The 27862-nt window shown below is 33.0% G+C and overlaps 2 protein-coding genes across 3 annotated transcripts in view; one reads left to right on the top strand and one right to left on the bottom strand.

The window, feature by feature from the left end:
• The window catches only part of LOC113518894 (CCR4-NOT transcription complex subunit 6), a 207452-nt gene that overhangs the window by 68400 nt on the left and 111190 nt on the right, over positions 1 to 27862 (bottom strand). The gene's annotated exons all lie outside the window — the stretch shown is intronic.
• On the top strand, positions 809 to 2626 carry LOC113518895 (uncharacterized). The gene is made up of 3 exons (XM_026903920.3): positions 809 to 1139; positions 1254 to 1345; positions 1847 to 2626. Exons 1-3 carry the CDS (start codon positions 887 to 889, stop codon positions 2330 to 2332), a joined length of 831 nt encoding a protein of 276 aa, XP_026759721.1. The 5' UTR covers positions 809 to 886; the 3' UTR covers positions 2333 to 2626.

The raw sequence follows: 27862 nt of genomic DNA, 5'->3' as shown, positions 1-27862 counted from the left end.
GACGATTATACCAAATACCAATTGGTGTAGTAATCACTGTCATTAATTAATGAGATCCCGGGTTCGTTCCTGGTCGGCGTAATTTATGAAACTACTTTTTCCGAATAGGTATAAATGTGATAGTTTTACACGTATTAATTTCATTTAATAAATTAATTTTATTACCAATTTCAAATATTTATAGAGGAATTTGTTTATTAGTTACTTACTCATAGTTCCATATCATACACTATGCCTAATATAGATACTAACTTATTAAATGTTTAAGGCTATGGATTACTCACAGAGAGGGTCATCACTAGCCGTGAGTTCATATTTATGGATTAAAGTCTAACTGTTGACTAATTTAACATCTAAATCAACCTTATCCGGCGAACCAGTGATGCATTGTGTACATAATTTCCCTAATGGGTTATTATTTAACACATTATACCAAACGAGTCGTCATTGCGTTACACAACTAACAAATCAGACAAACATACTAATGCTACTTTATGTAAACAGACGAACCTCGTGTCAATACACATACTCGTACCTCTATCTATATAGAATGTAAACACTAAACACCACCGCAGAGAGCGAACCGTTGGTGTTGTTTGATGCTACCAACACACACAAATTTTATACTTGCACACAAACATACCTCGCTACAGCAACGGTGTACTGACTTTAAATAGACAACGTGCGTGTTTACAACAAAGACACGCAAGCTAATTCGCTCGCACTCACAATGAGAACATAGCACGCGAAAGAGACAGCAATGTTACTGCAACAGTTCGATAACGACACGGCGTTCGAGCCGTTTCATACGGCGCCATCTTGCTCAGTGTATCGTTCGTGTGAACACAGGCCGACGCGTATTGTGTTGAATATATAAATTAAACCAATGTCTTCTGTATACGAAGATTGGTCAGAGGAGAGCTGTATACAGCTCATACGAGAATACAGGGCCAGACCTATACTTTGGGACACGAAGGATCCGTTTTTCTTCAAAAAAACTATGAAGCCTCAATTATGGGAAGAAATCGGCAAAGCATTGAATGTGTCTGCTGACGTTTGTAAACATAAAATGTCAATATTAATGTCCTCATTTAGAAGAGAAAAGGCCAAGATTATGCGTAGTATAAAAGATGAAAAAGGTAAAAAACATCTGTAATTTAAAATGGGATACCTACGTACAAATAGGCGCACTAATAAGCTGCGTTATTTATTCATGTTCTTTTTTATATTAATCACATATTTATTTGTTGCAGATTTAAAAAATATGTACAAAAGCACATGGTTTGCATTTAAAGAAATGGTATTTCTTATGGATAAAGAAACAGAAAGAAAACGACAATCAACGGTAAGAGACATGCGCAGTAACATTTATAATTTACTAGAGGGAACCTTTAGGCAAAGCTGTCTACCTGTATAACTACCTACTTCTGTCTCACTCATATTTTTGCCGTCAAGTATTTGTCGGCCGTGGCCGTGTTTCGGTTTGAATCCCACACAGACATGGCAGTGATATTTATTACCGAGTAGTAACTACGAAGGTACAACAACTCATTAATTTTTCTCTACTGAGGAGGAATGAATCCGATGATAGGAGAATATTAGCCTACTATTATCACGCTGATTGTTTAGGCTTTATATAAAGTTTTATTGGGTTTTTTATTATTTTGTACTGGTGTATGGTGTTGTACATTTAGTCCTCTCTTATGATATTTTACGGGTAATAAATTAGTGACATTATATACTCTGTCACCACATTAAATAACACTTTAGTAGTCCAGAAGAATAGCAATGCATGAGGAGTAATACGGATATCTCAATGTTTTCAGTGTATTTATTTCTGTTTTAGGGCATAGATGATGACGACGATGATGCTCCTAGCCTTAAAAAGACTTTATTAAATCACCACCTTCAGCCACCAATCAGTAATACGGCACAAAAAAGTCGGCCATCGCCGGAGATTCGCAAAGAGATGTCCAAAATGATAAATAAGTTCCGCGTTTCAAATGACATTCCACAAACAAACAAACAAAACTCGCCCCCACCGGCTCAGCCCACAGCAGGCCCTAGTCAAGTAACGTCTGAAAGTGACGAAGAAATAAAATCCTTTGCAAATTTTATAGCGTTTAAAATGAAAAAATACCCGGAGGCTACGAAGAATGCGGTACAGCAGGAAATATGTAATGTTATATTTAGGGCTGATCAAAATTACTTTGCAAAATGCTATGAACAATTTATGGCCGACAGTGAAGAGGATCCTCTAGACGGAAGTGAAAGATTCGAGATAGAAAATGAAACAAAAATTGAATGCGAATCTGACATAAGCGATTATTAGTGTTAATGGACAATAAACATTTTTACACTAGCAATTTTTCAAGCCAAGTGTAACTATTTCCAGATATGACAGATACTCGTAATTATTTTGATTCATATCAATATACACGAATATTATCAATTTAAGCCATACCAGGCTGTGAATTGCTGTTGTTGTGACGTTACAATTTATAATTGTTTGACAAGGACTGTGCGATTTAAATTCTTTATGTACGCGACCATAATGATCTCAAGCGTTTGGTGATAGGTAATAATTAACTTCTATTTTGGTACAAATATATAGTTTTATAAAGCAGTGTTGTTGTATCAATCATTATTATAATTTTAAGGACCCCTTTTTGAATACACAGAACAGAAAATGTGGTATATGTATTTCAAAGTACAATTTCGATAGGTTTTATTTACAGAACTGATTTTGTAACTTGGTTTTGGTTACCAGTCAGGTATAGAAATTAAATAGTATTGATTTCTGAATGAAGTTAAAAGAGAATTTATCAAATATGTTTATTCCACAAATGTAGTGTTTTTGTAATACTTTAAATATTCAACAAATATCTTGATCCTCGTACAATGAATATGGAAATTTTAATGTTTGTTACTCAATAACGTTTACGACTGAACTGATTTTAGTAAAACACATTGTACAGATAGTCAAAATTCAGGATATAGTAGCCGATAAATGCAAACTTTATTATTAATATAAAAGATTTTTTTTTTATTTAGGATTAATAACGTTTTTACTCATTACACAAAACAATACAATTTATTTTAATACACAAATATAATTGATAATGCAAGTAACACATAAACATAATTAATTATATAGCTGAGAGTTAAAATATTTAAAATACATTTTTAAAATGACACATCTGTCATGGTCATATATGTCAAAACTATTTTTAATCACAGCAAGATTAGGTCACTTTTTGAATAATCAAAATTTATACAAAGATTGTTTTGCGGACGTAGACAAATGTTGGTGGAGAATACTATAAATTCTTGTCGAAATTCTTTATTACGGTGTCACATGCCTATTGAAATGCTATTCGTACAGTTCCAGTAGCATTTATTGACCCTATACGTCATGCGCTTGACCCACCCAGTTCCACTGCTATGTGTTGTCTGGATTCTTTTTTATGATATTTACAATGGCAATGAATCTGATAGTTCATGATGATGGAAAGTAGTAACAGAATAAATTGTGATGGTAAGCATCATGCACTGCAATTCCTGAAATTATGGTCTGCCAAACTAATGATTTAAACATCATTCACACAGCGCTGAACCCAGACTGGAATGGTTAAACAAGGATATGGAATGGAATTTTCATTTGAAATTATACATATAGCCTCTTTTTCATAAAAATGTGAAACCTTGTAAATGTATTTGTGTATTGTAAGATTAATTAATAACCTAAACAAAACGTATATTTATATAATTTGCATACTTAATATTGACAAAATATGGAACTGTCTACTTATTAAATGAGAACTTTTATCTGCTTTGAATACATGATGCAGTCTATTCGAAGCAAATAAAGTATTCTTAACCTCTCATTAAGCTATTTTAGCTATTGAACTGTTTTATCTCTTTGTTCTAAATACCATTATTGCTAAATCACCACTTTGAACGAAGGTGACAAAACAGTATGTTAAGTTTGTAGGAGGTTTTAGTTTTTATGTATAAGGGAATTAGAACATAATAATTAAGATTCATAGAGATCAGACAGGTTGTTTAATAGGTGATAATGGTATGTTAACCCCGCCTGTGCTATCGATGTACACTGACGGGGCACTAGTGATAGACGACTGATGAGGATGAAAGCAGGTCAGTTAACCCATCCTGACGAATTCAACTAGAATTAGGCACGACGGTTTCCAGGGGGAACCAACGTGGAGGTCGACCTGTCAAGGTATATTGCTAGTAATGGGGCTATTTGACCCCATTACTAACAATCTCTTTTCCCCCGATTAGACAGGTTGAAAATCCTATTTATATGAATCGTAAACAACGTCGTACAAATCATTTTATATGAGTCACCTGATGACCCTGTATTTGCCCATTATTGCGGGTACGAGAAGAATATTAAATTAGACAGGATATACGAAGACAATAGTATATATTACAATATTATATTATGATTTACGAAAAACAACTATTTTAATCGACCAGACAGACAATGTACTTATATATGTATATGTTGGAGAGGTGAAGACTCTGAAATCGGCGTCGATGAATGAGTTATGAGAAAGTGTATGAAGCAAGATACGAGTTAGTATAGTACTCAGTTTCCTCTAGCAACTCCACAAAGAAGAAATATTTTAAAAATATTCGTTTTCTTTGTAATATTATGAACCTCTAATAGTAAATTTCTTACAAAAATAAGTTTTTTTTTATTTGCTAATACTTATAACTTATGAAAACCTTATAGTATCAAGTTTTATAATAATTGTGCAAATTGAAATCAACTAAAATAACTATTACGTTAAGTAATAGTCTGTGTTATAGTCTTTAGATATTTTGCTAAAAGTTTGTTTTAGATTCTTACTATAATATATGAGTATCATCACCAAATTAAGTATTTTAGTTGTCTGGCTTTGGACGCGGAATTGAAGTTATTAGCGAGCAGCGTCGTAATCTAGGCACAGTCGAGTGCAGGATAATGTGTAATGAGATGAGTTTTACGCCCTTGATCTGCGACGCAGTTTATGGATACTCGTCGTGGGCTTATACAGAATTGAGGTTACGGTTATTTTTGGTTTGTGGCTCCTCACTGAAGTCACACATACCAAAAATAACCGTCACTGGAGATAACTGCGTTTAACTAAGCATACAGATGTAAGTATTAAAAAAAATTATAATATTTTTCATTAAAACAGTTAAATGGAAGCAGCAAATGCTTGCATGGCTGTGTTTTACTTTGAAGACTGAGATATGGAATTGAAATTACAGGAATTGTAATTTAACTTCATGACATCTTACTGGAAGGTCTCAGTTATAGCAAAAAATTAAGAGCACCATGTGATCATAATTTTAATGTTCTATTATGCCCATATATATAGGCTTTTACCACTTTCCATCAGATAGCCCGCCAGTTTGTTGTGAAATAGTTTATATTGTGCGTAACTGAACATGTGAAATACCAATTATATTGAAAATACTAAATTTACATTCGCACAATTCTGGCAATAAAAAGCAGAATACTGGAACGAATATTATATTTAAATATGCAAAAACGTACATAATATTTGAAATCTCTTGGTTGGCATTCAACGTATTGATATTGGCAATGTTGCAGGAGATAAAATATTAATAAATATCTATTTAATAATAACAAATGAAAAAAAAAGAATACTATATAGATATGTGGAGTATTATGTTTATCATACCTACAAGAGAAAACTAATGTCTAGTACCTCATCTAAATAACAGTCGTGAACATAATATATTTACTTTTATTGGCTAAAATCATCAAGTGCAGATTTCATATAAAATCGATAAGCCGTTTTGCGTAGTCTTCACACTACATCTCTTCCATAAGCAAACCGAATTGAATACCAAAGCTATAACAAAAGTGTTTTATTTTCTAGTAAATGTAAAAAAGAAAAATAAACACGTAACAATATTAAAATAACTTTATTGTACAATTGTCAAATCCCCAAGGTACGCAACGGTCTGACGTGGTGAGTCGTCGTCGACATTTCCGTAGGGAGAGACACGTGCACAGTTCAAAATCTACATAATTCCAGTTGTCAACAAGCTACACCCAGTTAACAATTGTGAAATAAACAAGAACACGATCCTAGTTGCACGTACAAATCGTTGATAATGTAGTGAAAAAAGCATAGATATATAAAAACATTCTAGATACACAATCCGATACTAAAAAATGGTACTAAAAATAGAGCACATTCAACCAAATGTTGCGCTCATTTCTAACCATCCTATGTCGTTGTTGTTAAACGTGTCAAAAATATTCTTACAAATGTAAAAATATATTGTCTATTCATGAAGTTTCATACTCGTATTTACGACAAATAAACAACTTTATTCAATTAATTACTGCAATTTTTTTTTAAGTTAATCATAAATTCTAGACAGCTTTTAGTCTATTTTTTGTATGGAAATAAAAATCTTGGGTTTTCTGTACATCAATGTAAAAAGGTCACGAAGTAAACGAGCATTATGAGCAGCCTAATAGAAAAAGCCTTATCATTCAAGAAATTTAGTTTATCGTGCCAACGCCCTCGTGTGATAGCATCGTAGCGTTGACAACGGGCACAAGAAATTGGGCTTTTAGAACCACGCGTTTCATTTGAAGCAATTTGTTGATGGTTTATCTCAACAACGCTATTATTCTTATAAAAAAAAAATACATAAATAATGTAACGTAGAGTACTTGGCCAAAAAGTCGAAGATAAGTCGTTAGTTTTGCATATTTAATTTGTAAAATATGCGAATAAAATTAAATTAGCAACAAACAGCCTAGGAATGTGACGTTTAAATCTAAGTGCTATCCGTGATAAGTCACAATTTGCTACAATGGTATATTTCAAACAAGATTTATTTTAATAAGTTTTTTTTGTCCACAATATTTTTATGAGGTGTAACTACATCGGTCATTTATGATTATTTATGACTCAGCAAAACAAACGTGGAGGACTTAATAGCATATAATGGGGCATACCTTGTATTGTGTTGACACATTAAACCTTATCGAAGCGTATCTAATACAATTAGTCGCAGTGGATGAATCAGCGGGCCAGACGTCGTATTAAACATCATAATCCATGTGACCTTTCAAGTTCATGAAGATTAGAAAATGGATTTCGAAATAGAAACCGTAGGTAACAAAGAGATAGAAATGCAGAATTGAGGACCGAGCGGGATTACGTTAACGAGCTCATAATAGGATTACGTGCGTCGATGTGTCCCAGTTTCGTAGGTGCACCGTTACCGACCAGCCCACACTCGTCAACCGTCTGTGACAATATAATGATCGCGTATCTATCTATTGGTACATCATACATTATGCACTTAGGTTGGCCTCTGTCTAACGCCGTATGCGGGCCCATCGATCGTGCGGAGCTCATTACAGGAAATATTATCTCGGTTCGTGACTCCGAAAACGCGGTCCATGAAGTTCTGCGACATACAGATATGAAAGAAGGTGAAAGTCCTCAGGTGTGGCATGTGAACGATGACAAATTTGTGTTTGAAACTATAATTTACGATTCACATCACGCTGTGTAATTGAATGAACCGACGCGTTCATGGAGCGCGTGCTATTTCACTCGGCCGTGACTCACGAATTAGAGCTTCGTCGAGATCGTAATTATACGAGATATTTCGTGCACACCCACTCACCCAGACCCGGATAGATAAGAAACAACAATATAACATGATAATTTAATCAGAGTCGAAATTAAGGCCAATAAAGAAAAATATTGAAAGGAAGCCGTGTTTGATGAGCATGTTGGCAGTTAAGTATGACTAGTTTCTTCCAATATTAACATTTTTGTAAAACAAGTGCACAAAAAAGCTGTTAACAATGGTGTAATTGTAAATGTTTTCCCAGTCAATACTGCGTTCGAAAAGACATACAATAATATGTAAAAGACATGGGAAATATTGCGATAAAGCTATTGTAAAAACTGCGTGTGATAAATGTCCTTATCTGTGCTTTGCGGAGACCTAACATACTTTGCTACTTGTTTGTAACTACACTTCAAATGTTCTGTTACGTTGATATTGGTAACGGCAAATGGATGTTGCATAACATAGATGAACCAATATAAATATTGGTTAATATAACAAAAGAAGTCACGGTTAAAGTATAAAATAGAAATCGTTACCGTTTTTATCCTTAAAAATACTTTATTAATGTCACACAAGTTAGAAAGTAGTATTATGAATATAAACAAGACAGTAGTGAGTTGGGATAATGTTGCACAACTAACTGAACAACAACGGCTGTCTTAATTTGAAGGAAGCGTCGATATGGCAATGAAATAACGGAATACCAAAACAAAAATCTTATTTCTCAAGAATGAACTTTCTGCATAGAATAGTGACGTTCATAGCACTATGCATATATATAGGCTACTGTTACTAATTTCCATCAGGAGGGCTGTCAGTTCGTTTGGTATTCCAATTTCAAAAATAAAAAAAGTAATTACTGCAATTGTAGCATGCACCTCGCGCATCCGCCTACCGCTCATGTCCGTCACGCGCTCTGGCATTTTTGACGCACCGCCCTAATTACGTTCGGCGTTATATTATGGAATGACAGAACGTCCTCCCAGTGTCCGGACGTTCGAAATACTCGTTGCGTTAATGTACCTACTGTATGTACGTCACTTTATTTAAATATAAACAGAGGTTAGAAGGTCACACTGCTGTAATAAACGTAAATGAGAACAGTAGCGCGGGACTATATTGTTTCGTATGAAATTAGTCTCACGAAGTATTGGGTGCTTCTACTTGTTAGAAAGTTAGTGTTACAAAGAAATTCAGTAGTTATAGTCATAGTTTTTTTGTAACTTGCTTTAGTGCCTATAAAAATCTTATTTATACCTGCCAAAAGCAACAATGTGACGTATACCTTCCATGAAAGTAATCTTAATATTATAAAAAGAAATTTGTTTTTCTGTATGATTGTTTGTCAAAAAACTGCGTGACTGATTAAAAAAAAATCACTTATAGAAAACTATATTATCAACGAGTAACAAAGGATGTATTTTTATTTTTTTTTCAAAAAATAAAAATAAATCCGTGAACCAAGCGGATCGTTAGTCGCAATATTAACTTGACTAATACAGAATTTTGTAAAATAGACATTCTGTTTTCAAGGAACACCGATAACGATAAGATTAATAAAGTGAACACAGCAAGTGAGTAAACAAAGTCTGTCATAAATGATACAAAATAAAAAACACGAATCAATATGTGGTTTGTATTCAAAGTTGTTGGTTTGGTATGAGTTAATTATTTTTAGCGAGAAGCAATAATTTCAAGCATTGTTAAAAATTTGAATGAATTGTAAAAACTCGACATAATAACATCCCATCCCATCAGCCGGTAACTGTCCATTGCTGAACATAGGCCTCCCCATTAGAAAAGTCAATCGACTCAAAATCTATGAATTCTTAATATGAAGAGTAACATTATTTAGAACTCAAAAATGGCAACACATTAGTAATTAACTATATGAGAATCGTGATAACATTTGAAAAATCTATATTATTGTTCAGTTTACATTAGGTTCATTGCTAGATTTTTTAAATGGTATAAAAAACTGAGAATAATATACTCGTATTATTGATATAAATAGCTTGTTTTAATCAAAATGTGACGTATGGCAAATAATGTCACAACACAATTATTATATCATTATTATTCAACAAGAACTTAATTTACTACTAATATATTCCTTGATTAGAAAATAGAAATAGTAAATCTAACTATTATATTCATTTAAAAAAAAAAAATTAAATGAAATTACATAAGAACATTAAATTAACCTGGATCAACGAGGTCAGTTCTACTGTTTATATTATTATACCTCACGAGTAAAATGAACAATCTAGTCAGGCGTTAGCATAAAACTATCAATTGTAAAATACAGACCAAATAATATGAGAACGCGTAATAAGTATCGTGACCATTATCTTTTGGCATACTTCCAGCAATATAGAGCCTTTATATTTTTGCACTAAAGCTCGTTAAGTTACGCAAGCATAGACATTCGAAAATTCAGCAGTTTCATGAGCAAATTTATAAAAAGAGAAAAATGGACTCATCAGATGCACTATACGAAATTTTATAAGTTTCAAATCATAATATTCCTCTACAATATAAATTCAAATTTGAAAGTTCTTCAAATTCTAGTAGAAACAAATATTAATGTCGTCTTTCCTAGGAAATAATTTTGTAAGTAGATGATATTAAATAGGTGCCCAAAGAAGAGCATCGTTTTGATCTCGTTTAGTACTCCAACCAATTTATAAGACTCAGTCGAGAGAAATCTGACACCAAAAGCTTTGTTTCAATTTAAACAATTAAAATTCGAGAGACGCCAGTGGGCTCTCTAGACAAATTCAAATTCAGATTAAAATGTGCTGCACGTAATATGGGCTAGTCTTGTAATATGTTTTAGCATAGCAACAGTCAACATGCCTCTGACTACTTTTGTAACATATTATAATAATAAGGTTATATTAGTTTTATTCTAGATTTTTCTAATCATGTAGCATGTAAGGGCAATAACTACGAGAAAAGACAAAAAAAAAAATTAATAATGGAGATAATTATATCAATATAACGAAAGAGGTAATGAGAACTGAACGATTTCAAATGGCCAGTCCAGAGGGAGACTTCGTACAAAAGTCGAATGCTTGGGTACCTCTGTCCCATTCGTGTTTCAACCGTGAAGCAGTTGTGTTTGTATGGCTGTATTTCGGTTTGAAGGGTGGAATATGGCGTGAATTTACTGGGTACAGAGGAATAACACCTGAGTCCTCAGGAATGGCAACGCATGGGGGGTATCACGAGCGAAACAGTATACTCTGTTATGTCCATGGTACTGCTCATATCTATAGGCAACGGTTAGGTAGGTCAGCTTGTTTGCCATTCTAAGTTGTATAAAAAAAACGTTGATCATTATAATCATCAATGATCGTTTTGTATATAACACGCACACACAAGCATAAAATAAACAGCGGTATGAGCAATTTTTTTTAAAACACATTTATGTAATATCATTGAGCTGTTTCGAGCGTCAAACTACTTCCATTTGAATGTCTGTATACACGAAACCCAGTTCGTCTGCCGGCGGAACACGAACGGAAATTAATCAATCTGCTTTCGGTGGATATGTCTATACCATACGATATGTAGGGTTTGATTTATGAGCTTATTCTAAAAAGGTGGAAGGACTAATGGACGCGACAAATTTAACATAAAATTTCTAAAGCCCAATAATTTTGGCACTTTAATTTGTAGTTACAAAAAATTTAAGTCTTTTAAAATTCTACTTGAATTTAAAAAAGAGTAACAATTGACTCTCAGTATTCTCAACTAAAACTATTTTACATATTGGGCGAACGATTTTAGACTACCATTTACGCCAAAGATTAGTACGTACATACGAAAAATTACTCTTAGCAAATAACAAATAATGAGAAGATCATTATATAATCATTATCAAACATTTATATAAAGCTCAATCCCTACTCTATGTTCAACTTAATGGTACGTTAAACGTGAGGATTGTGAATAAAGCAAATGCGTATAGGCCAAACGAGGGGCATGTCACAGGAACCGCGGTCCGGTGAGCCCACTCATCCGATGTCCCCTATGAAAGTGCATCCATAACGACACTAATTTCACGGTAACTATTTTATTTTTAGATTAAAAAACAGGATTACAACCGTACGTTATCTGTAAGATTTTTTTAACTGATGATAATGGAATGGTAGCCCCGCCTGCGCTAACGGTGTACGCTGGCGAGGCACCAGGATGATATGTAAGAATGAAAAGGAAGGTCAGTTAGCCCATCGTGATTAATTCACCTGGAATTTAGGAAGATAGTTTCCAGGGGGGACCACGTAGAGGTCGACCTGACAAGGTATATTGCTAGCAATGGTACTGGTAGTCTGCATTACTAACAATCCCTCCCCCCCTACTCTGTAAGATTAGTTACCTATAACATTCGGGAACGTAAGAAGCTCGCTGTTTCGTAAGCGACGAGCCACACTTTCACTCGTTAGCTTCATAAATCTAGTTACCCGAGTAGATACGCAAAAACCTCGTGGCCCATTGGAGGCTTAGGAAATCGACTGCGACTGAAACTGGTTGGGTAATCCCCATGTGAACAGGCACACGGCCCGCTCAGCGCATCTAGTTGCACAATGTGAACGATGATACAGAGACAGAAGCGCTGTCACGACTCGCAACACAAAGACCACGAAATATAATACAAGTGGGTTATTCAGAACGTGACCACACCGTGACACATTACTAAACTTGACAAGGTATATGAGTGTACAATAAATTATTAAAGGAATAAAATGAACTAGTTTCGGGTGTGGAAAGATGCAGTACGGGAGTAGGCTTGAACCTATATTGATCAAATAGTATAGTGCATGACGCAGAAAAAATCGCCGAAATAGATGTGCATGCACGATATGGAAGTGAATGAAGCAAGGGAAGTATGTGTGAAAATCTTTGGTACTCTATTTTCTCAGTTACACCCCGCAAGGGATCTGTATTGAAGGTATTCCACTTCTGAGAATTCAAAGATTACACAATCATACTATGTTTATCGAAACCAGTTTGCACTAGGACCTACAGTTTAGGAATAGAACAAGTTTATCACCATATTTAGGTGCTCGTGGTTTTATGGCAGAGAGCATAATACTACATATTGAGTTTAATATTAACATTTAGCACAATATAGTTTTATAGAAGTATATGAATATGAATAAGATTTTATATAGCTCCCAAAGATAGCGCAAAAAAAAATGGATAGTAGTATAGCAAATTTTTTTACTAAATAATTAATAAAATACATAAGTAGCTAAAATTTTTTTAACCAATAAGCACAAATTACTGCAATAAAAATAATTTTTAAAGTTGTATTAAATATTTAATTTACATAATAAGAGGTGCGATGACATCAGATTTACCTTGATTATAATTAAAGTCGAAAAACGGCCAGTTGTCAGCGTTTCTTATTTGTGATAAAGATTGTTGCCTTATTGGAATACTGGCTGTGACCCCGATTTCGTCTGCGAAAACTTTGAATGTATATTTATTTCATGGATTCATAGAAACGCATAGTTGAGCTTAAATGTCAACAAGCCATTCCGAGTTTTAACTAAGATATTTTTACAGCATATTATTTTTGCTAAAAGAGACTTTTGTATGTTCTCATAGAAATTAAATAAATTTTACTATAATATTAAACCAGACATTGTCACGATACATTTGATTAAAATCCGTCCAGTAGTGATCATTTACTAAAAAAGTTTCTAAACATAGTATTTCAATGATTGTCCCCGCTACTATTACACGCTACAAAATATTTTATGTACCGACACGGTCGCGTTACAGTTCTGTTATGTAAATATGTTACAAGTACCAAAAATCAAAATAAGTTATTTAAATGAGATAGCTGACGGCCAATGTGTACCTTCTACTTCACTATTGAACAAATGTGTCGGTGTAACTCAATGGTGTCCCTTCTAAAGCGGGGTACCCTTGGCCTCATCGATCCATGCCCTGTAGATATTAGCATACCTACTAGCAATCCGTTACAGTGGCGTTACTCATATGTATCCATACATACTTTGTGTTGAAACATTTTATATATGACTGGCAAAGAAAATAAGAGTAATGGTTTTAGGGTATATCCACATATGTAAGGATCTTTGGTTTAATGTTTAAACCAAATAACTTAATGGATTGTAACAAATAGGATGGCGATGTGATGGCGTTTATTTAATAACGGTCAAAGATTTATGACTTAAAGGGGAAATTATAAGGTCTCTAAGTGGTTAACTTGTAATTCTTTGATACGACAATGGAATTATTTCTGAGGTACCATGTTTTTAAACCTATTACAATGAAATCTTTATTCTAAAGACTAATATGAATTAAATTTGTAATAGATTATTACAAAATTATTATAAAATTATTTTATGATAGTTGACCATCATAAAATAATTTTATAAAATAAAGTAATTCCGTAAAACTCGAAAAAACATTGGTGTTTGCCCCTTGTTACAAAAAAAATCTAATTAAATTATTAGGTTAAAAGGTTTAGAGAAATAGTGTTTCAAAACAGGTCCAAATATAAAAATTTCAAAACTTATTTATTAGTAAAATAGAGCTACAAGTACATAAATAGAAAATTTCTATAATGACTTGATAACAGCTAGAGATAGATGACTAATAGGGAAAGTTATAGGGCCTCTACTTAATAATTGTGGTTATTTCATAGCGTCACATGTTGGTGATCACACGCATACTAACGGTAGCGGTATTGGACGGAGTTTAGCAGAAAGGACTTAACTCACAAAATTTTTGATAAAGAAATATTTTAGTACTAATGTACCAAAAAATTATTAAAATTTTTTAGATCAAGTCCTTTTTACTAAACAGCCTCCAATATAAAATTCTAATCAAGTATTCAGTAAAATATTTTTTTTTTAATCGTCTTAATTATAGGAATGTAATAAAAATAGCCGTCGTAAACTTGCAAAATTTGACAGTCGGTTTTTATCACGTTCACTTCAGCCAATTAGATGGAATTAACCTACTATGTTTTACAACAGGTTTTTTTCTATAAAGACAATTAGATGGACTTTGATTAATAAACATGTTTTAACTGTTATGTTGCAATATTTAATATTGCCAATCGATAAATTTTGCATATAATTCGACAATTAAGACCCATATTTATATTTCTGACACTTCGTTTCCTTTGTAATTTGCAACAAATGTTGCTTTAACGTTAAAAAAATATAAAAGGTCGTACTAAATATACCTGTACAATGATATCATTATAGCAATTCTGTTTTATAAATTAAAAGTGATCTGCAAATAAAAATATACGACTTTAATCGTAATAAAATTAACGTGGATCCATCACACAAGTAAACCTTATAAATTGCAAAGACATCAGTTTCAAGATCAGTTTAAAAATGACGATGAAAATGGCATCACATACATAAGAAAATACAGGTAAATTGAAAAGACCCTCTTTCTTTTGAAGTCGCGTTAACTTTATAAACATTGTATAAACAAAAAAAAAATGTTTTCAAACTTTGTTGAAGGTGACGGCTAGATGCTTTGCTAGAAAATACACCGCACCGCATTCATGCAGTGTACAGAAGTTATAGAACAGCTTTAAACGTTAGGTATATAGGTCACCTTGCCAAGGATAGGTCAGGTCATATCTACATCTAATATTTTATAAAGAATATTAAATTTATTTAGGTGTACATTGTTGATACCGCAATTATGTAAATAGATTTGTAATCTGTGAGATAAAGTTAATAAATAGTCAAAAATGATTTGCATTTTATAAATTAACAACGCAAGATTGAATGTCAAATATCAATACATAAAGGTCAATCAATCGATTGTATGCATAGATAATCACTAGGAATCGATTTAATTTGTTAAAAAAATATATTGCAAGGATATTAGGTCAGTTTTTTATTGTAATTGCTTCGGATGGTTGAATGGAGTCGCAAAAAAAGATCGAATGGTAGATTGATACTATAATTTGTAAGGAATTGTAATTTATAATTTTATATCGTGACTTTAAGGGGTCAGCAAACAGTCTCATTGAATCGTCTACGCCGTTAAAAGTAAACAGTAAAATAGAGGAGTTTTATGTGTAATTTCAAAAGCATCTGAAAAATCAGAATAAAGACATAGTTCTTGCTGATATTTATTTTGGGCGTAAAGTACAGAGTGTACAAGGAAGACTTAAACCGTAGATAGATACATTATATAATTTATAAACTTTCAGTAAATTTTAAGTAATGTGTAAAAAATAGTTATATATTTTTTTTATTGTGCTTTCAATGTGTTTGTATTCACGATATGTACTGTTATACCACACCCCAGATACTTCATTCATAGGCCGTGATCCAAATCATTTACTCATATACGCACAAATGTGTACATGCATCGGGCACGGTGCGTTTTTTGTTTTTCAATGGTCATTTTTAAATTACTGAGAGGTCGAGGTCAGCTTGAGAGAGGGATAGGAAGTCGATATATCGAATATAAGTAATATTTTTATACTGTAATTATACCTAATCATATAATAATAAAACATTTAAACACGGAACCCTACTAAGGCGTATTAGACACAATACTGTCTGGTTTTTTTTGGCATAAGGGCAGTCATTAGTTCGAGAAAACCCATTATAATGGTCATTATTTTATTCCACCATTATAACATGTGATTACTAACATATATCGACAGGGGCTTCGATAGATGCGGCCATACATTGCCGACGGTTGTATAACGGAACATGCCTTCCCGTCCTTCGACCGCAATTATAGTAATTATCATAGCAAATATTCTTGCAATAGTCAAGATCAGAAACGTTTTTATCTTAACTGCCTCCGCTTGGTGGTCCGTTGGGCCTCGTTCCCATTAACAAGACATAAAAATTTATCTATATAACATAATATTTATATAATATAAAAATTAATTAATAATTAAGCATTACATCTTTTCTGTCATCTACGTCATCTTTTGTATCACACTTCTTTTTAAACACGGTTAATAAAGAATAAATAATAATATGTATCATGACTATAATCTCAACTGGGATAGTCTAGATCATTAGTCGACTGTTTTTTTTGATGGGTGAAAATGGTATGGTAACCCCGCCTGCGCTATCGGAATACGCTGGCGGAGCACCAGTGAAGGGTGATAGATGAGAGTGAAAACAGGCCAGTTAGCCAATCATGATGAATTCATCAGGAATTAACTATGATAGTTTCCAGGGGGAACCGCGAGAAGGTCGACCTGGTTGGATATATTGCTAGGAATGAGATTCTCAGTCTCTATTATTAACAATACCTTTAGTCGACTGTTGTCGTTAGAACGCGAGATGCTAATATTTAGCCAAACATTTAAATAAGTAATGTCCTAGTGTTAGCGTTTCATGTAAACACGACGAGACAAATCGCTGTACATTAAGTTTATTGTGGATTTAGATTGCAGAAAGTTTAGGAAAGTACCATCAAAATGTTTAATTTTGAGTCCTCCAAATTACAAAAGTTAAAGTTTTGTTAAGCCTAAAAAGCCTAAGTTTTGTTTTATAACTATGATAAAAGCATATTTATTAGTACAAATAAAGTCGCAGGCGCATCTAGCTACAATATAAGATTGTGGTATAGACTACTTTGTTTGGAATCCCAATAACTTTCCAACTACAGTAAAGATATCTATAGAAGTAAGAGAAAAAAAAATACAATAATGATAATGTACGCCTGTCGTGAGAATGGCATGATCGATAACTCAACAACACAAATCGAACGAGAAAAACTACAACGTTCCAATATCTTAATACGATTCGAATCGATTCTCCTTTCGATTTATACGCGATACCGATTCCGAGTATTGCCCGGGATTCTGGTTAATGTAGTAATGGGAACATGTGTTATAAAACGAATTCAATGCTTTCTATTAACTTTGAACCAGGAAAAGCGAAGTTTAATGCTCGTAAAGAGGGGACTGTTTAAATGTGGTGCGGGGTTTGCTACTGGTGTTAGCAATTTTGCATTGCTTTACATCTGCTTATTTAAAGTTACTTTTGTACAACATTCTGTTCTTGTTTATTAAATTTATTAAGCAATCGATATTTCTTTTCGTCCCCTTAATGGTACCCCTAACCCATTTCACATTTTCAAATACTTTCATTTGAATTAAAATATATTTTTCTAGTTGGACGCAAGTGAAATAAAAGCATGTAAAAAGTTAAATACTAGACAGAAAAACAACACACCATTACAAATGTGACCAGGCCACACAAAACCCATTCATTTATTTTGTGTCACGTTAAAATAAATGCTTACGAATATAAAGGCTTATTCATCCGCCGCCACCGTAAATAGACCACGGGCAGGTTAAAAAAAACTATGCAACCACATGCAAACGGCAAGCGGCAGGTTGAACAACAAAGCAAACAGCCTTTTCATGGTAGGTAGGCAGAGACGCCTACCATGAAAGCATTCGAAGCCGTACGAAACAGGAACTAAATTACTTTTATTTATAAATTAGAATTTTCAAATGCTTAACACACATTTCACACTTAAAATATTTTCAAATATATTATTATTATTACCGTTATAAAATTCAATCGTGTTAGAAAACAAGTCTCACGTAACGCTAAGCGAAGGCTTGACGTAAGAGGGTGTACGCTGTGGCGATAGTGTTTATTCACTGTAGTCAAAATTGTTGAGATTTAAATGGTAGGATTTATGTAGATCGAAATATCTCATACCGTTTACGAGCGCGATTTCAGAACGAAAATTTTTATCGTACGCTGGAAATTTGTGTCCGAAACTTTGGAATTACGTTTCATGGTAGACTCACAGTCGAGAAATTAAATGAGGCCGTACGAAGGGCCGACCGTACAATCGAGCACGAAAGTGAATTACACAGCCCAAGGCTGACCGGTCTCTCCTCACACCGACTGACCTTTAGCAACCGAATGATATCCTTGTTCCCCGGTATTCAATATTGAAATACCAAACCACTCTTCGAGTTCAAAGGACTTGAAACTTTAAAGCTTATTATATTAAGCTGTTTGTTTACCATTTCGTTTTCTGTTTTTGTATTGGTAATTGTATCGAGGGGGACACATTCTTACAATTTTAACCCGTTCACTGTTGCGTTGAATCGGCAAAAGAAAAAAAAAATAAGCGTCATTCTAGGAAACAAAATGAATTGAAATAACTGCGTAATGAACAAGCTTTTAAGCATGTAAAAACATGTGAATCATACGTGGAGTTTTCAAAAATAAAAATATTTTTCCAGGATGATAATCTACATCTCTAAATTAGGTAGTATTTGGAAAGAGTAATACGACGACGATGTGTCTGTATATCACTAAGTACTAAAAATGACCATCAATCATTTTTGACATATTCAAAATTTCAGTTTTTTTTTGGTAGTCTGATACCGTACCACTTAGAAACGCAAAAAACATCGATTTACATTAAGGTTGCTTTCCACAAAAAAAATCCGATTTCAATTGTGATAAAAAAAATATTTTGATTCTACATTTACTGAACCGATTTTGATAAATTTTCAATGGGACCAATCTTTAAGTATATCCATTCAGATAAAAAAAAATTTCCAAATCGATTTAAAACTGACGGAGTTATGAGGATAAGAAAAAACAAAAAAAAAAAGTAATAGTAACCAAATGAATAGACTAATTCTTTTTGAAGCTGGTTCAAAATACAACCTTGTGATTTATTTAAACATTTCCGTATCCCTTATCAGTGGCTAAGTCTTAACAACCAAGATATGTACAAACAATACACTTATAAGATAAGAGTAAAAATGTACCTATATCAAAAATTGTTTTTAAAAAAATATTTATAATAACAAAGTTATAATAATATTTGTGCGATAAAATTATATTATAATTCTGCTGGACATGTAGGTAAGATATAAATTTACATTATTCAAATTAAATCGTCACTATAATCAAAGGACAGGTTGCCACAAAAACCTTGCTAAAGAACGATTGAAGATAATAATCTTCAGCTATTTTTGCGAAACGACATTGATCTCGGGCCTTTGGTCTCCAACCGGAAATCAAACTACAAGACCAATTAGTAAAAACAAAGTTGAACAGATAGAGTGGATATTAATAAAGAAGAATAAAAAAAGGTTATCAGCGAGTTGAAATAATGTGCCACGACTCTAACACAATTTGAGAACTGTAAAAAATACAGATAACTTATATTAATTACAAAGAGGATAAAAGAAACTTGACCGCAACAGTTTGTCAGATACGAGGTAACTTAATAAATGTGCACAAAAAAGCAAAGTGATCAGAGGACACGCAAAAAAGAAAACAAAAAAAAACACTACAGGCAATTATGGTAACTGGACATGGTTTTATATATATATTTTTTTTATATAATATTGAGAGGAGTCATAAACTGTAACTACTTTTGCCCTCAAAAATTATGATCCACTATTGATTCTAATCCACGCGGCAAAGAACATGCCTATCATCTATCCTAAATGTTCTCTGCATAATAAAATACAAACATTCATATTTATAATTTAATAGTATTACTATAGATAAACAAAATTTATACCGGTCTTTGTACCGACTAGTAAAAAAAATTATACGCGCATGTAATTTCCCTTTTAATATAACTTATTAACGTTAAAATAAAGAAAACATCATTTCTTCACATAAACATTATAAAAGCAAGCCGCTTAGTTCTTCTGTCCTTACAGAATGCTGATGTTTTAAATTTTCTTTTTGCGGGCTCCTAGAAGCTATCGACAGAATAATAGTAGTAAAATAAAATGTTACCAACGAACTCTTATAGAAATTTCACGATGAATAAAAATAATCAATATGTAGTATAGCGATATATCGGTCATTAGTTCGTCCTCGGATTAGCACGGGCCAAAACTGCGAACACTGATTTAATGAATTTACGAAAATTCCTAAAAAATATTATAAAAGTGAAAGTAAATTTGTTTTTTTATTTTTTGACGCCTCATCGACATTATCTCAATTGTTATAAAATTTGTCATGCACGTATTCGCGGTTAAAGTACTGGCTCAGTTTAAGTAACGAGGTAAACTGAAATCTCTCATAGAAAAGACTAACCCCCTATTCATGAAAACTTCAAATCTCTCATAAACCTATTTTTGCTGTTGACCTATTTTGTCTCTTTTATTTACACTAAATTCCCAATTTGAAAGAAAGTGACAAAACAGTGTAAATAGCTTAAATATGCCTTAAAATATATTTATATATTTTAGTTTTTTCTAAATAAGGGGATAACAATACACCTCTAGTTACTTCCAGGATGTGTAAAAGATCAAGACAAATATAAACAAGAGATAAATAACTATGGAGATGATGTACCTTTAGAACTCAAAAGTCATGTATGTGTGATTGATATCACAACTATGATAAATAATTAAACGAAATGTAAACTACTTACTTTACAATGTCTATTAAAAGTATGATGTCATGATGAGGTTTAGGAAAAAAAAACACTATTTTCTTCATTATGTCAATTACAACGTGATTCTAAGAGACCAAGGTCTCAAAATACAAGGCCAGTATCTATTAGAAGTATAATAACGCTCGTTTTGCTATTAGATACATGACATAATTTTTGCTTTGAAACAGATAATTTATTTGTTGTCATCTGTTCTGTTACTTAGTACGTTGCGATTTACTATGCGTTTAGAATATGAACGTTATTTTCGATGACGATAAGAAATACATTTTTTTTGCATGAACGTTCACAGTTCAGTAAGCTTTGACTGTGGTCCTGGAATTCCTGAAATTATTCAAATTTATGTTTCATATTATAAATTTTATTATTAGCACTTAAATCCATTGTACGCAAAACAATACCTAAAAGTCTATGTACTTATATATAACAAAGGTCTTCAGACCAGAGAGCTGTGCTCTCCTATAATGCAGTCGTAACAAATGGTTGCAATTTTTTCTTGTACCTCATATTATTGGGTTATATTTGGGTATTGCTTTCTCCAACAGGGCACATATGTAGGTCTACCCAATAGACAAACTTAACATTATAAATATTCGGACATGCGTTGCCAGTATTGAACATAAAGCTCATTTTAAATGGGATTCTGCTGTAGTTATGAACAACTTAAGATGTTAATGAGCTCTTATCAGGGGCATACCTATCTGCACTTTCTCCAGTTAATCCAGTTCCACAAAACTATTAGGTACCTACCTACTTAATACTAGATCTCCTCGCAATATCGTTCGTGCCGTGAATTTTTGTATTTACCGACGGAAACGAGACGTTTTACCGCAAAAAAATATATCCACTATATATTGACCGACACCCAATTTCATCAATATTCAATAGTAACTTAGTTTTTATGTGAAACGTGCGCAAGCAAATATGGTTGAATTATATTTTATTATAGAATGATTTTTTTATCTATCCGTAAGTACTAGAAAGTAGCAGAAATAACTCGCCCTCTACATACATCTTACGGATGTCTCATAGTTCTTATACTTCCATAACAACGTATTATTTAAGTATTTTAAAATTTATTTGACTTGCTATTCACGCCTTGATTTAATTAAGTATTGACTATAAATGTCACGAGACTGCAATTATCATATAAATATAATTTGTAAACTAGTTCTTCCGTTACCATGAAATTCGATTGAACCTAAACCAGTTCGATATTAAACCGGCACGGGACGAAGTAACGGAATGTCCGAAATGTCTTTATGAAATTATTTATATTTATATCGATACAAGGAAAATTAATTTATATGGTGAATTTTAGTATCCTAATTCTCATAGAGGCGAGTGTGGCCTTAATTGACCATGCCATTGTAAACAACATATTTATTATTATTATACCAGCCGTTAACTGTCCACTGCTAAACATAAATCTCCGTCATTTTTTTGCCAGTAATTGCCACACTTGGCAGGTGGATTGGCAACCACAGTTAGCTTTTGGTGATATTTTAGAAGAGGCATTTCTGCCCATCGCTTGATCATTAAGTTCCCTTAGGCGCTTCTTACGACACCTACGGGAAAAAAAGAGGTGGGTCATTCTATACCAGGACTACATGGCAAATATTATGCTTCACTTGTTCATAGGTTTGAAGTGAGTTTCTAAATTACTTCGGATCCAAAACATGTTTTTAATTTCTCTGTATTTTTATACGAATATGTGTCACTTTGCTTATTAGTGCATCGATTATAAAAATTCACAATGAAGAATGTGAATGTATTTCCTTGAAAAATTGTTTATCAAACAATCAATAAATAATTCATTTGTATAAACACGACTACAGTAAATTTGATATTATACTTTACATATGTTTCTTGTGCATTCAAACTTTAAACGACTTAATAACTACCACTAATAACAACATTAAATATAAAGATATGTTTATTTATTTGCTTGATTAAACTTGTCATTTTATTGAAATAACACTTTAGTATGGTAGGACAAGGTTGACCTCAAAATAATAATTGCAGTTAAGCATTGAGCGAGAGGCAACAGAGGTCGGACAAGTCGAAATCTTGTGTATATATAATGCGTAATGCTTTATTTTCGAAGGGCGCAATTATCACGCACTTATATGGTTTGTAACGTTTTTCATTGTTTTCCGTTCCCAAATTTAGATCTAGACATAATAGTCATGAGATCACGTACGGATTCAAATTTCGAGGAACACAACACGAGGCCATTTGTATGAAATTCGTTAACATGTCAAATCTTGATCGTACAATACAAGCGGTGTACGAGGAAACATCGCTACGTGAGTATTTTCCTTCTTGTCTGTGTGGACTAGAAAAAAAAAAAAACAGATCGATGGAAGCAAATGAATTATTAAATGTACACTGCAAGGGTTAACTGGGGTGAAACGTGGATATTGCCGTTTCGTGTTTTCTACAAGGCACGTGAGGTTTTTCTAGACGCAAATTGAACTGACGCCATGATGGAAATGATTACGAGTACGTTTTGCTTCGCAGTAACAGCAACTACAATAATAAGCGAAAAGAATTTGTCTCATAAAGAAAAAAACAATTTTAATTGTGACAAAATTAGTTATTTTGATTTAAAAACTAAATTACTGAATAGATATTGATAAAATATCTATATTTGTAAGTATATCCTTTTAGATAAAAAAATAGGATTAGATTTGACGGAGTTATGTGGTAATAAACATAAAAAAATACAATCGAGCTGAGAATCTCCTTTTTTTAAAGTCTATTGACCGAAACAGACCGAAGACCGGCGAGACGTCTCGTAGACAGTTCTGATTTAGAAGGCTAATCAAGTGTTTGCAAATAGATTACGCTTCACAACAATTGCGTTTTTTGTTACGCAAAGAAAAACGGCCGCTCCAATCATCATAAAAGTACGGACGTAAGTAACACGTAACAGCAAGAAGTAACTAACACAGACTGCAAAAAGAATTATCAAAATTGCTACAGAATTGGTAACTCAATCGCGTAATATAATGACAAAAACATTCTGTTTTTCCACAGGTTGACTACGAGAGAATGTTATATAGCATTAAGCTCGCCTTTTGTAGCAATTTTTTTTTGTAATGACTATATAACAAAAAAAAAAATTAATTAATTAAAAATTTGATCTCCTTTAGAAAGTAACTTCAATTCGTAAACTAATTTAAAGGACTTCCAAAAGGAAGTCACTTAAAATAGATCATTAGGAGAAGAATTATTATAGGGCTAATTGAATTATTAAAGTACGAAACAGTGATGTTCAATAGAACATCACTGTTTCGTACTTTGACCTTTGTTTCACATTACACCATTATGATAAAAATTTAAATCGCATTGTAAAATTGTAACGATTTAAGGTTATATTGTGCGTTTATCATCTGAATATTTTTTTATACAACTTAGACTGGCAAATAACCTGACGGCACACCTGATGGAAAGTGGTAACCGTCGCCTATAGACATAAGCAGTACCATGGACATAAGAGAGTATACTGTTTCGACAATGATACCCTCCATGCGTTACCATTCCTGAGGATTCAAATGTTATTCCTCTGTACCCAGTAAATTCACGTCATATCCCACCCTTCAAACCGAAACACAGCCATGCAAACACAACTGCTTCACGGTAGAAACACGAATGGGACAGAGGTACCCAAGCAATCGACTTTTGTACAAATCTCTCTCTGGTATACAATAGTAAACTAAATAAGTAGTATTTGGGTAACAGCGTTTCTGATGAAACGTACTCATTATGTCAGAATTATGACACGCAAGTAATGCTTATATTTTTCTCCACTTACTATGAAACTGCTTCCTTATTACAAAAATAACAATACGTCAATAGGCTCTTTTCTGTCTTCGACGAAATAACACAGTAGCAGTTCCCACCCACAACTATAATGAAAATTGTTGAGACAGTTATTTTTTTATTCTCAACACTACAATGATAGAGATTGCGCGAAGTTTTTTTTTTAATTAGGCTTAATGATAAAAACGATAGGGTCTCGTCTTTTTAATATTACTCATCCATCACTTGCTCGACTATTATTAAACCCCATAGTGGCACTGGTAAGCATAAGTCTCCTCCATTTCTTACCAATAAAATTTCCTGTTGAGCGTTAACTATTCAGTTCTTTTAAAATAAATTCTTTAAAACTTATTAGGTAGGTAATTATATTAATGTAATTATATTATAACCGTACATTTGTTACAATATAATATGTAATACTTCGTATTTAGATCTGTAAATTAATTCTTCCATTATTATTTAAAATATTATTTTTATTAAAAAAAAACGGGCTTTTTCAGGCAGAAACACCTGTGATACTGCGACCTTTCCATGATCTTTTGCGCTCGCCCTTTTTTAAAGTTCGTTGCTAATTCCTATCACGGATAAGAATTTTAAGATGCTTTTTGTAGCGATGTTTTCTATGTCCTCAGGATATAAAGTGTATTCTCCAAAGTAGATATACTGTTTATGTATGAGTAAGATACAGCCACAAATTAATGCTGCGGCGTTTCTTACTCATTGTGACAAAATCTGCAAACACTTTGAGGATACTAGTTGGACCATGTGCTTGTTTAGTTTGTAGTGTCCAGTGAGAGCCTTTGTTAATAACCGCATATTATTTTTACTCAAAAGAAATTCTTAATTTTCCGTAAACAACCAACAACCAACCAAAAACAATCAAGACTTTCGAGTTATTTAATACAGGCAACAAAAGCCAGCTATTATTTGCTGTGTCTTAGCTTTCAAGTTTGAAATATCTGAACTTCGTATGCCACAATATATAGTTTGAAATAACATATAGTGACATGTTGGGCTTTGTACACCAGCAAAAAACGGGTTATTATTCAATGGACCATTTAGATACTACATACCAATTCTACGTCTACATTTTACGATAAATTGACATACTATAAAATAGTTAATTAAATAAAACGAAAGATATATAAAGATTTATTTAAATTATAGTACGAAAACATTGATAGCGATATTTTTTTAATATTAACTAATGAGCTGTAGTCTTGTGTGGACCAAATATCTAATATTAATAATACATCATGTTTTATAGTCAATTTAATCAGTAACAGTGACTTTTGACCCTCGATATTTTATTATATTGTAATAATTTTTAATGTGACTATATTAAGGTTGTTAATATCTGGTAACAAACAGTCTGGTATACACCACGTCTGGGTGACCTCCACGTGATACATGTTGGAAACTGTCGTGATTAGTTCCCCGAAAATGTCACGATTTTTAAACTGACTATGATTCCGCCTCATCTATCATCCCTTGTAAATAACGGTATATTTACAATCGTGAATCGGAGGAAGCGAAAGATGTCTCTTGGAATCGGAACATTATCTTTAATGGGTGATAATGGAATAGTGCCCCGCCAGTGTATACCTAAAGCGCGGGTGGTGTTACCATGGTGGTTAGCTCATCATGACGAATTTAACAAGAATTGTTCACGATGGTTACCAAGGGGAACCACGTGGAGGTCGACCTAATAGGGTATATTGCTAGCAATGGGGCTGTCAAACTCCATTGCTAACAATCCCTTTACCCCTGGAATCGGAGCATTAGACGTTCCATTATTTCAGTTTATCCCTAAGGGAGATGTATGCATGTAACATCGCCCACCATACGTATACGTAGAGGAAAACAATTCTCTTCGGCTGCTTGCACTTCTAGACCATGGATTATTTCCGAACTCATTGGACGCTGTATGATGGTCCATAACTTGAGTTTTAATAATAAATATAAAGATATATGTACTTACCTACGCAGCGTCAACATGTAATTTTTGCATAACAATAGTAGCACTTTACCTCGACTGTCACAATAAGAAAACATATAAACAAAGATTGAGAATGACTGTGTGACGACATTATAACAGTTTTTTTACAGTGAAATTGTGTTAAATAAATTCGCTGTCTTATGCAACAAGGTCTCATTCAGACGGTGAAAATAGTTGCGTCATGCCTTCGAAACACTTGGAATTGGGTGACGTAATACGAAACGCTTTTTCATAGTATATACAAATGTATAAAGCCTTGTGTTCACTGAGCAACAAACAAATGACGCGCAACACGTTGCTCAACACGAGTGACACCGCGGATCTTTTTGTTCCGTGATTCTCAAAAGAATTGTTATTTCGTATTTTTATATGTTTCGCTGATATCTTTAGAAGTTCCTTAATTATAATATGTGCCCTATATTCCATCAATTGCTCGGTTCCTCAGCTGGGACACACTGACTTATCAGGACCTAGGTTACGAACATCTAGGGTCACAACTCAGAACACCCAGACCCAAGACAATTTAGAAAATTTGATGTCCTAAATTTACTACTGGTTTAAAATTCCCTAATTTTTTTTTTACAATCGATAGGATTTAGAGGTCAATCTTGCATTCATTGTTAGTGGTAGCGTACAAATTTTGTTAACTACTATGCAATTTCTTTTCTTTGAAACTATACTACTACGAGTAAAACTACCATTATTATTGCTTATGGATATAATTATAATAATATATTAATTAAGATTAATTAATATAATCGCATGTGTCTATAAAAAGATTTTGCTCTCGACTCATTTTAAAATATTAAAACAAAATTAATCTGCAAAAAAAAATCTATTTATTTAGGAACGTAACACGCGCATCATTCCTGTTGCATGTTAAGAGTATTTAACAAGGTTATGTACTATTGCCAAATATGACGTGATTTCAATTCGACCCCA

Source organism: Galleria mellonella, unplaced genomic scaffold, assembly GCF_026898425.1.
Source record: "Galleria mellonella isolate WM207_F2 unplaced genomic scaffold, CSIRO_AGI_GalMel_v1 utg44, whole genome shotgun sequence".
Taxonomy (NCBI): domain Eukaryota; kingdom Metazoa; phylum Arthropoda; class Insecta; order Lepidoptera; family Pyralidae; genus Galleria; species Galleria mellonella.
The sequence above is the reverse complement of the archived record's forward strand: the minus strand, read 5'-3'. Positions and strand labels throughout refer to the sequence as shown.